Raw genomic sequence first — 13,054 nt, forward strand, 5'->3', positions numbered from 1 at the left:
GCAGTGCCCTGAAGCATGGGCTAATGTGGATGAAGAAGTTGTTAAGGAGATGGAGAAAATCTTAGAGGAAAATTGTGAAGAGGAGGCCTCTGGTGGTGGACCGTTACACTCGAGGCCTGCTGCCTTGGAGCCCAAGACTATTGTGCCGCCTTTCCTGTCTGTGTTAAAATCGATGCCTCCACCTTCCCCTCCCCCTTCCTTGGTCCCGGTAATTAAAAAAATACCGGAGGTGAGATTGGGTGCTGAAGCAATTTTTAAAATTGCTGTTCCTGGGAAGGGAAAAAATGTATTTTCTGTCTATAAAGAGGATGTTGTTCAAGAGGAGAATAAAAGCCCTTCTGAAAAACCCCCTGAAGGTAAAAAGATGGAGGAGGGTGGGGAAGGAAAAAATGTTAATACTAAGCTCCCGAGAGGAACAAAGACAGAAGTTGCAAATAAAGGTAAAGGGAGGAATAAACAGAGTGAGGAGGTGGAAGAAAAAGAAGTGGAGGAGTCAGAAAGGTTTATAGAAGTAAAGTCAGCAAAGGAAAGAAGGAAGGAGAGAAGGAAAATGGTGACGGAAAAGAAAGCTAGTGAAAAGCTAGAAGAGATTAGGAAGAAAAAATCTGTTATTGTAAAAAATAAGTTTAATGCGTTATCTGACCAGTCTGAAATGTTTGATGGAAATATTGTAAATAGTAATGATGGTGAAGGGGAAAGTGTGGATATGGAGGTGGGTGGTGCAGTATAAGGAAGGCTAGGCAATCTCTTTCATTTGCCCTGATGGAGGTTCCCCCCCCTTTAAAACTGGCAACCATTAATGTTGCTAGTATGAGATCTGTGAGTGCTTGAAGGGAAGCCATATTTTTTCTCGGTCAGTTTGATGCCGACATTTTATTTTTGCAAGAGACCAGGTTGCAAACGCTAGGTGACATACATGAGGCTAAGAGGGATTGGCACCATGGTCCCTCTTACTGGTCTCTTGCGGCTGAGCCTTACACTGGGGTGGCGGTCCTTTTTAAGACCGACATGGTAACTTTCCGGCGGGTAAGTGAAGTAGAGATGGGGCGATGCTTGGTCATGGACGTCTCTGTGAGGGGGCAGAATTTGAGGCTGATTAACATATATGGGCCTCAGTCTGAGAGGGAGAGGAAGCGCCTCTTCACAGAGATCAAGCCATTCTTGTTTACAGCCCAGGAGGTGGTCTTTGGTGGTGATTTCAATACCGTAGTCAGGTTAAGGGACAGGAGAGGTACCAAGACCCGCCTGGGCTACGATAGCAATTTTTTGAATAATATGGTAAGGGATGCTGGTCTGGTAGATGTGCATATAAAGCACACTCCAGATGACACAGGGTTCACTTTTTTCTGTGGAGAGCGTAGGAGTAGGATAGATAGGTTTTTTGTTAAGGAGAGCTCTGCTACCTCATCCCCAAGGGTGCAGGTGGTGGAGTTCTCTGATCACTGTATTCTGTCTGTGGTGTTGAATGTTGCAGATGTCCCTCCAAAAGGAAAGGGTATCTGGAGATTAAATTCGTTGCTGTTGGAAGAGGAAAGTGTAAGACAATCTTTCAGGGATTTTTTTCAGGCACAGGTCACTTTGCTGGACTGCTGCAGCAGTAGGTCTGAGTGGTGGGAGATGGTTAAAAGGCGAGCAGTAGGCCTTTTCAAGAACATAGCAAAAAAGAGAGCTTTTGGTAAATATGTTACCTACCAGTGTCTGAGGCGGAAACTTGAAATCGCTGTCTCAGGGGATGGTGATCCCGGTGAGATTAAAAGGATCAAGGATTTGTTGCGCAAGAATCAGTATGACCGGCATGCTTCTTTGCTTTTGGAAAGGGATTACGGTAAAAGTCACTCGCCGGACCCTTATCAGAATTGCAAACAAAGTGTAGCAGTTAAGGTCGTGTATGGTCTCAAGGATAGTACAGGATCTCTGGTGCAGTCCAGAGCAGGGATTCTGGAAATCGTGAGATCCTTTTATGCTGAACTGTTGGGTAGCAGACCTCTTGATGAGACAGAGATGGAATCTTTCTTGTGTGATATTCCAGGACTGGTGAATTTAGATGTTCCTCTTGCGTTTTTGACAGAAAGAATTTCTGCTGAGGAAGTGGCGAAAGCCATAGAGCAGCTTGCTATTAAAAAGACTCCAGGGCCTGATGGCTTGACGGCTGAATTCTATAAGGTTTTCAAGGACATTCTGGCACCTGAATTAGCAGAGGTTTACAATCGCAGTCTTGCAGAGGATGAGCTTCCTCCCTCTATGAGAGAATCAGCAGTTATTCTTTTGTCAAAGGGTAAAGATTCTTCAAGGATTGAGAATTGGCGTCCTATCAGCCTTCTCAATGTTGACCGAAAGATTCTGGCCAAAATAATTTTCTGGCGTCTGAGTCAGGTGGCAAATGAGGTGCTTTCTCGCCAGCAGCATTGTTCTGTCCAGGGGAGAAGCACTTTTTCAGCCGTATTAACGGTTCGGGAGATTCTGGAGAGATGCAGGGCTGCTGGTTGGGGAAAGTACTTACTGGCGTTGGATCAGGCAAAGGCATTTGATCGTGTCAATCATGAGTATCTGTGGATGCTCCTTAGTAAGTATGGTCTGCCGGGGAGGTTTATCAATTGGCTTAAAGTTTTGTACAAAGGTGCTGAAAGTTTCCCGCTTGTCAATGGTTGGGTTGGACAGACCTTTGAGGTTAGATCTGGGGTGCGCCAGGGGTGTCCTTTGAGTCCCCTGCTATATGCTTTTGCCATTGATCCTTTCATAAGAAGGATTGAGGGTGGAGCCTTGTGTGGGGTGCCGTCGGGCATTGCTGGTGTGCCTCCTCTCAAGGTTGTGGCCTATGCTGATGATGTGACTGCGGTGGTCTCTGGGCAAGAGGAGGCAGAAGGCGTTTGTGCAGAGATTGCCCGTTACTCGTTGGCATCAGGTTCCAAGATCAATCAGGACAAATGTGAGATTTTCTGGATGGGTAAGGAAAATGAGAGCTTCTTGCTTCCGGTCTCTTTTCCAGCACCAAAGGAAAAGATCAAAGTACTCGGTATAGAATTTGGCCCGGGTGATTATGGTCACCAAAATTGGGAAAGCAGACTAAAGTGTGCTGAGGCTAAGGTTGTCCGCTGGAAAGGTTGGCGATTGACTTTCAGAGAAAGGATTGACATAATCAAAACCTATCTGATTCCAATTATGTTGTATGTCAGTTTTGTCTGTATTTTGCCAGTGTCTCTTCACACAAGGATCTACAGCTTGTTTTTTCAGATGCTCTGGGGAAATAAGATGAACCACGTTAAGAGGAATGTCACCTATCGATCAAGGCAGAAGGGTGGCCTAGGGATGGTCAACCCAGTGGTTTTCTTTTCTCTGTTATTTATTAAGCACAATCTTGGTAAAATGTATGCGGAGGAACTGCCTGGATGGATGGGTATCTTCCAGTCCTGGTTTAAACCTTTTCTCAGGCAATGGGAAAGTGGTGGTTTGGTGAAAAGACTGAGAGCTGGTCCTGATTATCTCCCGGCCTATGTTGCACCTTGTCTGGAAGTGATGAGGCAATGGGAACTGACTAAGGAGGAGATTATCTCAATCCCTAGGAAAGCCCTAGAGGAGAGAGTGATTGAAACTGTTTTTCAGGACCCATTGGCCCTGAAAGATTGCCCAAGCCCAATTATGGAGGAGGGTTTGCGCTTGCTATGTTCTCCTAGGATTCCTAACAAATTCAGGGACTTGGCTTGGCTTTCCTTTCATGGCAGACTCTTTGTTAGAGGAAATTTGAAGTTCATTGGGGATAGGGATCGTGGCTGTCCTCATGAGGAGTGTGGTGGTGTGGAGGAGACCATGGACCATTTCCTGGTGGACTGTTCCTTTAAGAAAGAAGTATACAAACAGGTGGGTAGGGCTTTAGGTATTCCTTTCCTTGAGCGGCTTAGTTACGCGGAGTGGACTTATGGAGCATTCAATAACCGGGGGTCATTTAATTTGGACACTTTATTTTTAGTCAGTTTAGTGATTCGGTATTACACTTGGAATGCACGGTGTCAAATTGCGATCCATCAGAAAGTCCTCCCTGTCCAGGTGGTGGTGCATGGCATTATTGGTGAGGTTGGGAAAATTCGGGGTCTTGAGGAGGGAAGGTTGAGTCGGGGGGAGTGGTGTCTGCTTTGGCGGAGCATCAAGCCTCCATGACTTGGCCAAACCTTCTCTTTGGTGAGCTTTTCTTTCTCTTTCCACTTAGTTAGATGACCTAAAAATAAGGAATGGTTTGCAAGCATAAGGAGGAGTAAGATTGCCTAGTCTTTCTTGCTGTAATATGTAAATAGGGTGCAGTGTTGTTGTATATAGTGTATATAGTAAGCCAGAGTGGCATGATTTATGGTTTCAGTCTTTCAGTTGCACTTGATATGGACTAAATAATGAAGCCAGAGTGGCATGATTTAAGTTGTGTTGAATTTCAGTTCTTTTCCAGGTATGGAATTATTATGGACTAAAGAACTAAGGTACTTAAGGCGGTTAGCCTAATGTTTTGTTATTTATTAACTTGGGTATTTTATAATTTTTGTATATATGTTGCAGTATTTTTAATAAAAGAGTAACTATGCATTGCCTGCTGTCAATGCCACACGTCACTCCACCTCCTGCTGCTGTTGTATTTATCCTGCTGCTGTCAGTGGTCCCACCACCAGGGTCCACACTATGCATTGCCTGCTGCCAGTGCCACACACATGTCACTCCTCCTCCTCCTCCTGCTGCTGCTGTTGTATTTATCCTGCTGCTGTCAGTGGTCCCACCGCCAGGGTCCACACTATGCATTGCCTGCTGTCAGTGCCACACGTCACTCCACCTCCTCCTCCTGCTGCTGTTGTATTTATCCTGCTGCTGTCAGTGGTCCCACCGCCAGGGTCCACACTATGCATTGCCTGCTGCCAGAGCCACACACACGTCACTCCTCCTCCTCCTCCTGCTGCTGTTGTATTTATCCTGCCGCTGTCAGTGGTCCCACCGCCAGGGTCCACACTATGCATTGCCTGCTGTCAGTGCCACACGTCACTCCACCTCCTCCTCCTGCTGCTGTATTTATCCTGCTGCAGTCAGTGGTCCCACCGCCAGGGTCCACACTATGCATTGCCTGCTGTCAGTGCCACACGTCACTCCACCTCCTCCTCCTGCTGCTGTTGTATTTATCCTGCTGCTGTCAGTGGTCCCACCGCCAGGGTCCACACTATGCATTGCCTGCTGTCAGTGCCACACGTCACTCCACCTCCTCCTCCTGTTGTATTTATCCTGCTGCTGTCAGTGGTCCCACCGCCAGGGTCCACACTATGCATTGCCTTCTGCCAGTGCCACACGTCACTCCTCCTCCTACTGCTGCTGTTGTATTTATCCTGCTGCTGACAGTGGTCCCACCGCCAGGGTCCACACTATGCATTGCCTGCTGTCAATGCCACACGTCACTCCACCTCCTCCTGCTGTTGTATTTATCCTGCTGCTGTCAGTGGTCCCACCACCAGGGTCCACACTATGCATTGCCTGCTGCCAGTGCCACACACGTCACTCCTCCTCCTGCTGCTGCTGTTGTATTTATCCTGCTGCTGTCAGTGGTCCCACCGCCAGGGTCCACACTATGCATTGCCTGCTGTCAGTGCCACACGTCACTCCACCTCCTCCTCCTGTTGTATTTATCCTGCTGCTGTCAGTGGTCCCACCGCCAGGGTCCATACTATGCATTGCCTGCTGCCAGTGCCACACACACGTCACTCCTCCTACTCCTCCTCCTGCTGCTGTTGTATTTATCCTGCCGCTGTCAGTGGTCCCACCGCCAGGGTCTACACTATGCATTGCCTGCTGTCAGTGCCACACGTCACTCCACCTCCTCCTCCTGCTGTTGTATTTATCCTGCTGCTGTCAGTGGTCCCACCGCCAGGGTCCACACTATGCATTGCCTGCTGTCAGTGCCACACGTCACTCCACCTCCTCCTCCTGCTGCTGTTGTATTTATCCTGCTGCTGTCAGTGGTCCCACCGCCAGGGTCCACACTATGCATTGCCTTCTGCCAGTGCCACACGTCACTCCTCCTCCTACTGCTGCTGTTGTATCTATCCTGCTGCTGTCAGTGATCCCACCGCCAGGGTCCACACTATGCATTGCCTGCTGCCAGTGCCACACGTCACTCCTCCTCCTCCTGCTGATGTTGTATTTATCCTGCTGCTGTCAGTGGTCCCACCGCCAGGGTCCACACTATGCATTGCCTGCTGCAAGTGCCACACACACATCACTCCTCCTCCTGCTGTTGTATTTATACTCCTGCTGTCAGTGGTCCCACTGCCAGGGTCAACACAATACATTGCCTGCTGACAGTGACACACGTCACTCCTCCTCCTGCTGCTGCTGTATTTATCCTCCTGCTGCTGTATTTATCCTCCTGCTGTCAGTGGTCCCACCGCCAGGGTCCACACAATGCATTGCCTGCTGCCAGTGCCACACGTCATGTTTTTAGTTTTGTTTTTTTAAGTACACCTATTTCAATGTGAAGTCCCTTTAAAAAAAAACACACAAAAAAAACCCGAATTCGCGAACACGAATGTTTACCGAATTTTGAGGCGTAACCCCGAACCGAATATGAATTTGAACCGAATTTTGTGGTCGAAGGCGAATTCGAATGTCATGCGGACCCGAATTCGAATGTACCCGAACCGAATTTTGGTACATCGGAGCAAGCCTGAGGAATTCAGATCGCCTGTTTATAAATTATCAGGGTCCTAGGAAGGGTAGAGAGGTGTCAGCTAGAACCATTTCCTCTCGATTGGTCAAGATCATTAACCTCCCTGGCGGTATATTAAAAACCGCCAGGGGGCAGCGCTGCCGTTTTTTTTTTTTTTTAAATCATGTAGCGAGCCTAGGGCTCGCTACATGATAGCCGCTGCTCAGCGGCATCCCCCCAGCCCTTCCGATCGCCTCCGGCGATAGGCGATCGGGAAATCCCGTTCAAAGAACGGGATTTCCTGGAGGGCTTCGCCCGTCGCCATGGCGACGGGGCGGGATGACGTCACCGACGTCATGACGTCTAAGGGAGTCCCGATCCACCCCTTAGTGCTGCCTGGCGCTGATAGGCCAGGCAGCGCAGTGGTCTGGGGGGGGCTCTACGGCGGTGCGGATAGTGGCGATCGAGCGTGGGGCGGCGGCGATCGGTGTGCTGGCGCAGCTAGCAAAGTGCTAGCTGCGTCCAGCAAAACAAAATTACCGAAATCGGCCCAGCAGGGCCTGAGAAAACCTCCTGCGCGGGGTTACCGCCGAGGAGGTTAAAAAATGCTATACCTTGAAGGGTTTACCAGTGCCAAGTGAGATACATGCACATTCGACCAGGGGCGTGTCAGCCTCCTGGGCGTGTTTTTCAAAAGTGTCTGTTGAATCTATTTGTAAAGCGGCCAGTTGGTCATCTGTAAATACATTCATGAATCATTACCATGTTGATCCTGCTTCTCTAACTCCAGTTGATTTTGGGAGAGATGTTATTGCAGTGTAAATAAATTTTCTATTTTGCAGAAGTCCCTCCCTTTTCTGTGATTTGTTATATCCCATAGGTATGCCGCCATGTTTGGTCCAGGACATCGGAAAATTGTATACTTACCTTCCGTAATTTTCCTTTCCTGGATCAAACGATAGCGGCATACGAGTCCCTCCCTCTTGTCCATTTGAGGACTGATTTTCACCAGAATGGCTGGAGGGGGTGGGTTCTAAAGTTTTATTAGTGAGCTGTCCTATCAGGGTTCGGGGGCGGAGCCTATACCCATAGGTATGCCGCCATCGTTTGATCCAGGAAAGGAAAATTACGGAAGGTAAGTATACAATTTTCCGATATGCGGGAGCCCGGGGGGCGGCAGCTTCACAGATGGTGAATCGATTTGATGCTGATATCGATTCACAATCGGTTTGCAGTAAAGGCAGCCATATGATCCCTCTCTGATCAGATTCGATCAGAGAGGGATCTATCTGTTGGTCGAACTGATGGCAAATCGACCAGTATATGGCCACCTTTAGATAATTGCCCTGCAAGGGAAATACAATTGAGATTCTTATTTTATTTAGTTTGGCCAACACAGATGATATCGCGGCGTACAATGCTCTACTATTTGGTTATCAGATTTGACTGGGAAATAGAAGCAGCGTGCGTCTCAGGCACAGTGCTCGTAACTGAGTGACTCGTCGGAGCAGAGCGGCGTGAGACACCCAATCCCCCCGCACAGCGCACCCAAGCGCAGGCAGAGCGGCTGGCTGTACAGTGTACACAGGGAGGGAAGCGCGCTCGCCGTGACGTCGCGCTCCGTGGCTCTCCCCTGCCTCCGTCACGTCCAGGGTGGGAGCGCGCATCCTGAGGAGGAGGGAAGATGGCGACCTCAAACAATCCGCGGAAATTCAGTGAGAAAATCGCATTGCACAATCAAAAACAAGCGGAGGAAACGGCAGCTTTCGAGGAGGTGATGAAAGACCTGAGCATCACCCGGGCAGCTCGGGTAAGCAGTAGGGCGGATACTGGAGAACACCGCGGTGTACGTTGCTGCAGAGAAGCACATATATATGTATATATATATATATATACACGGCTGGCAGGCACCTCATTAGTAGACAGCCCCCGGGGCAGAGCAGGAGGCGGCCACCTGTTCTGGTGTGTGGGAGGGGGGGACAGCCGAGCACCTTGGGGCAGGGCTCTGGAAGGAGGCCACCGTGCACTGGCTGACATGTAGGCCTGTCAGTGAGAGTCACTTCAGCCCAGCAGCATCTTTCTGACACCCCCTCTGATGCCCCTCCAGGCTGCCTAGATGGGGCGCCTCACTCACCTGCGCTCCAGCAGCGCTCGCTCCCTCCCTGCAGCCCGGATCTCTGAGGTGTCAGCTGGTGCATTATACATGCCTGAATGTGAGTGATGCTGCTGGCCGGGCCTGACAGCTACAAGTAGCCAGCCCCTCTGTTGTGTGTGTGTGTGTGTAATCATCACACTTTCATCCTGGGAGCAAATAGCCGAGTGACCTGCTGCTTATGCATGGTGTTTCCAATTGTTGCGCTAAAGTTTGTTTTGCTCGAGTGTGTTGTATGTGCATTCAAGCACTGCAAGTTTCTCTTGCTGATTATTGCTGAATTTTGCTAAACAATGTGTGTTTGTATACAATGTGCCATTAAAAATTAAAAGCGCATGCTATATTTACTGTATATCTCTAAAGATTTAATGGATTTTATGCTATACTGCATGGCAGGAATGTGGAAATGCCCTTTATGGTTCATATTTGTGAACATTTTGGTTTATAGATTTTTGGCACAAACAGAATTGGCATATTTTGATATGATAGAACCAGAGTTATAGATATTTTTTATGTATTTTGGGGAAGAAAAAAAACATTGGGCAGTTATTTGTAGGCTTGTATCACACTGGGTCTTTGCGTTACTTATCCTGTAAAGATAGGATCGTAAGGCCACGGAGGGTAAAAGTCGCATTGTGCATGCGATGCATACAGTGAAGCTTGCAACACATAAAAGTATGCCTCACTGCATCTGTAAACACGCACCTTGTCCAGGACCGCACAGCACTTCATGTTGTTGTGCCGCACTGCTAATGCACCGATGTGGACATCCCATTATAACATATTTGCATTGCATTTGTGATGCGATTATTTTGTCCTAGGCAATGCAAAGGCCTGTAAATACGCTAGATGAAAGGTGGCCGATAATGACGGTCTCTCCAAGAATTCAGTATGTGTACAGCAGCTGCTGACCGCACGGCCAGCGTTCTGTCTACTTTCCATACCGGCTGATCATTTTGGCCGAGTGACAGCCAATAGCTTTGACCTCACATACCTGCTTTGCACAGCGTCACTCCGCACCCTGCATAGAACGGAACACGCCACTGACTTGAAAGTGAGCAACAGCCTTGGCCCTAATGTCAGGTCCCAATCTCCATCTGGCGACATCAACAAAGCGTTTGTATTTGCCTCAAGATATCAGTGTGAAAGTAGCCGTGAGCTTCTTGACCATGTCTTCTCCAGTGGTAAAAGTAGAGTTGCAAACATGGATAGAGAAAAAATGTGCTTCTAAAGCCTGGTACACACATCCAATCTTGATTGGCCAATTTTTCAACTTTTATGTGACATGACGTCCGGCAGATTTGATAGGGAACTTTTACTGAGAGGGATATGGATGTTTCCTTTTAACCACTTCACCCCAGAGGGGTTTTTACCCTAACGGACAAGAGTGATTTTCACCTTTCAGTGCTCATCCCTTTCATTTGCCAATAGCTTAATCACTACTAATCACAATTAAATGATTTATATTTTTTTTTTTTTTCACCACCAATTGGACTTTTTGGAATTGATATTTTTCAGTAATTACTTTATTTTCTATGCATTTTTAAAGGGAAAAACAAGCAAAAAATGAAAAAATACACTTTCTCCAATTTCATCCCCTATAGTTTTAATATACCGTATATACTCGCATATAAGCCGACCCCCCCCAACTTTTCCCTGAAAAAACAGGGAAAAATGATTGACCCCCATATAAGCCGGGGGTAGGAAATGCTGGATTGGTGCAGCCCCCCAGTGTGTCCCAATATAGCTAGTATAGTGCCCAGTATAGGTAGGTAGTGTCCAGTATAGCTAGTATAGTGCCCAGTATAGCTAGTAAAGTGCCCAGTATAGCTAGTAAAGTGCCCAGTATAGCCAGTATAGTGCCCAGTATAGGTAGGTAGTGCCTCAGTTTAGCTAGTATAGTGCCCAGTTTAGCTAGTATAGTGCCCCAGTATGGCTAGTAAAGTGCCCAGTTTAGTTAGTATAGTGCCCAGTTTAGCCAGTATAGTGCCCAGTTTAGCTAGTATAGTGCCCAGTTTAGCCAGTATAGTGCCCAGTTTAGCCAGTATAGTGCCCAGTTTAGCCAGTATAGTGCCCAGTTTAGCCAGTATAGTGCCCAGTTTAGCCAGTATAGTGCCCCAGTTTAGCCAGTATAGTGCCCAGTTTAGCCAGTATAGTGCCCAGTTTAGCTAGTATAGTGCCCAGTTTAGCCAGTATAGTGCCCAGTTTAGCTAGTATAGTGCCCCAGTATGGCTAGTAAAGTGCCCAGTTTAGCCAGTATAGTGCCCAGTTTAGCCAGTATAGTGCCCAGTTTAGCCAGTATAGTGCCCCAGTATGGCTAGTAAAGTGCCCAGTTTAGCCAGTATAGTGCCCAGTTTAGCCAGTATAGTGCCCAGTTTAGCTAGTATAGTGCCCAGTTTAGCTAGTATAGTGCCCAGTTTAGCCAGTATAGTGCCCAGTTTAGCCAGTATAGTGCCCAGTTTAGCCAGTATAGTGCCCAGTTTAGCTAGTATAGTGCCCAGTTTAGCTAGTATAGTGCCCAGTTTAGCTAGTATAGTGCCCAGCATAGGTGGGTAGTGCTCCCCCCCCCCCCCCCGCTCCCCCCGCGGCCGCCGCTGCTATTTTACCTTCTTAGACAGCGGCCGCTTCCTAATCCGCGTTCCTCTTCTTTCTCAGAGTGTCAGTGTTTCACAGCAGCGCGCCGGGCGCTGCTGCTGTGACGATGCAGGGGGCAGGAAATAGCGCGGCTCCCTATAACGGCGATCTGTATCGGCGTTACCAAGGGAACCGCTCTTTCCTGCCCCCTGCATCGTCACAGCAGCAGCGCCCGGCGCGCTGCTGTGATACACTGACACTCTGAGAAAGAAGAGGAACGCGGATTAGGAAGCGGCCGCTAAGAAGGTATAATAGCAGCGGCGGCCGCGGGGGGAGCGGGGAGGGGGGGGGAGCGGGGCGCGGACCACCCGACCACCCACCACTAGACCACCAGGGAAGACTCGCATACAAGCCGACCCCCCAACTTTTGACCCCCTTTTTGGGGGTCAAAAATTCGGCTTGTATGCGAGTATATACGGTAAACACTGATACTGTACATAAAAGCCACACATTTTATCTGCCTATTTGTCCTGGTTATCACAAGGTTTTAATTATGTCCCTAGTACAAAGTATGTTGACAATATAATATTTGGAAATGAAGGTGTCAGGGATATAGCAGCTAGTTATGATGTTGGGATTATACAGTAGTATATTTTCATTTTCCTGTCTGCTATGTACTTCAGATGCGTATGTATGTGTGGTCATCTGGCTTTGGGGGAAGCTGTACTTGTCTGTATGACAGTGTGGAATACAATTACCCTCAGTTTCTCTGGGAGCAGGGAGCTAATTTGAAGCCCCATTGTCCCAATATACAAATCAGGCCAGAGTCAGGGAACTTCAAAGGCTAACAAAAAACTATGGAATTTCCATATGACAGCCTGCTGGAATGTTGAGGAAGCCTTAATCAATTGTCACCTGGAGTAGGGAAGTCCTTTTGATACAATTTTTACCTGTGGAAATTGGATTTTATGGAAGTGTTTTGAAATCTCTGAAAGATCCAAAACTAACATATAATTACTTTGAAGTCTGCAAAGTGTGAAAGCAAAAGCCTTGAAATTCGCATGTCACATCTAGCCCAGATGTGACAAGGGGTTCGGCAGACCGTGATGTCACCGTCTGGGAAATTGCGTTAGTTCTGGCGATGGAACATTCAATGCCCCAGGCCCCCAAGCGGACTATATAACTCAAGCCTGGGACAGTCACAAATCATCTTCTCTTGGAGGTAGCGCATAGCTAGAGGGATCCCAAGTGAATCGGAACGGCGTTCTCCCGCCAACCACGTTCTAACCTGCGCGGTAACGTTATTTGCAACTTGTCTTGTTGTGTATCCTTGTAACTTTTACTATGTAACTTTTTTACTTTGTTTTTTGTACATCTTTTGTATATATTTTCTGCATTGTTCCACTTTTTTTCCTGGAATATTAAATCAGTATTTAATAAGTTTGACTTCTGCTGTACTAAACTAACACTCATAGCCTAGAAGAGACTGAAGTGTAACTGTGTAGAAGTCCATGCCTGATTGTACGTTTGAGCAACACCACCGTATAAGATTGTAATTGCATTGTGTGTATGGGGCACTTCTGCGCTCGACAGCAGAGTGGGAAGTCTAACAGTATCGTGCGGAACGACTGTTAGTGGTTTTGCTTTACTACAGTGTAAGATTG

General features: G+C 47.8%; 1 protein-coding gene across 8 annotated transcripts in view; it reads left to right on the plus strand.

Annotated features, from left to right (window-relative positions):
* The first annotated feature begins 8,287 nt into the window (after positions 1-8,287).
* CRTC1 (CREB regulated transcription coactivator 1) overlaps positions 8,288-13,054 on the plus strand; it is a 363,687-nt gene continuing 358,920 nt past the window's right edge. For 7 of the 8 annotated variants that reach the window (XR_011020507.1, XR_011020508.1, XR_011020509.1 and 4 more), the window contains exon 1: positions 8,289-8,474. Coding sequence is in view for 4 of the 8 variants with exons in the window: in XM_068233922.1 (XP_068090023.1) it covers positions 8,349-8,474 (126 nt within the window). In the remaining 4 variants the exon portion in view is untranslated. Of the gene's footprint in view, positions 8,475-13,054 lie in introns of all 8 variants that reach the window. The other variant, XM_068233924.1, reaches the window with a different exon arrangement.

Source organism: Hyperolius riggenbachi, chromosome 1 (genome assembly GCF_040937935.1).
Source record: "Hyperolius riggenbachi isolate aHypRig1 chromosome 1, aHypRig1.pri, whole genome shotgun sequence".
Classification (NCBI taxonomy): domain Eukaryota; kingdom Metazoa; phylum Chordata; class Amphibia; order Anura; family Hyperoliidae; genus Hyperolius; species Hyperolius riggenbachi.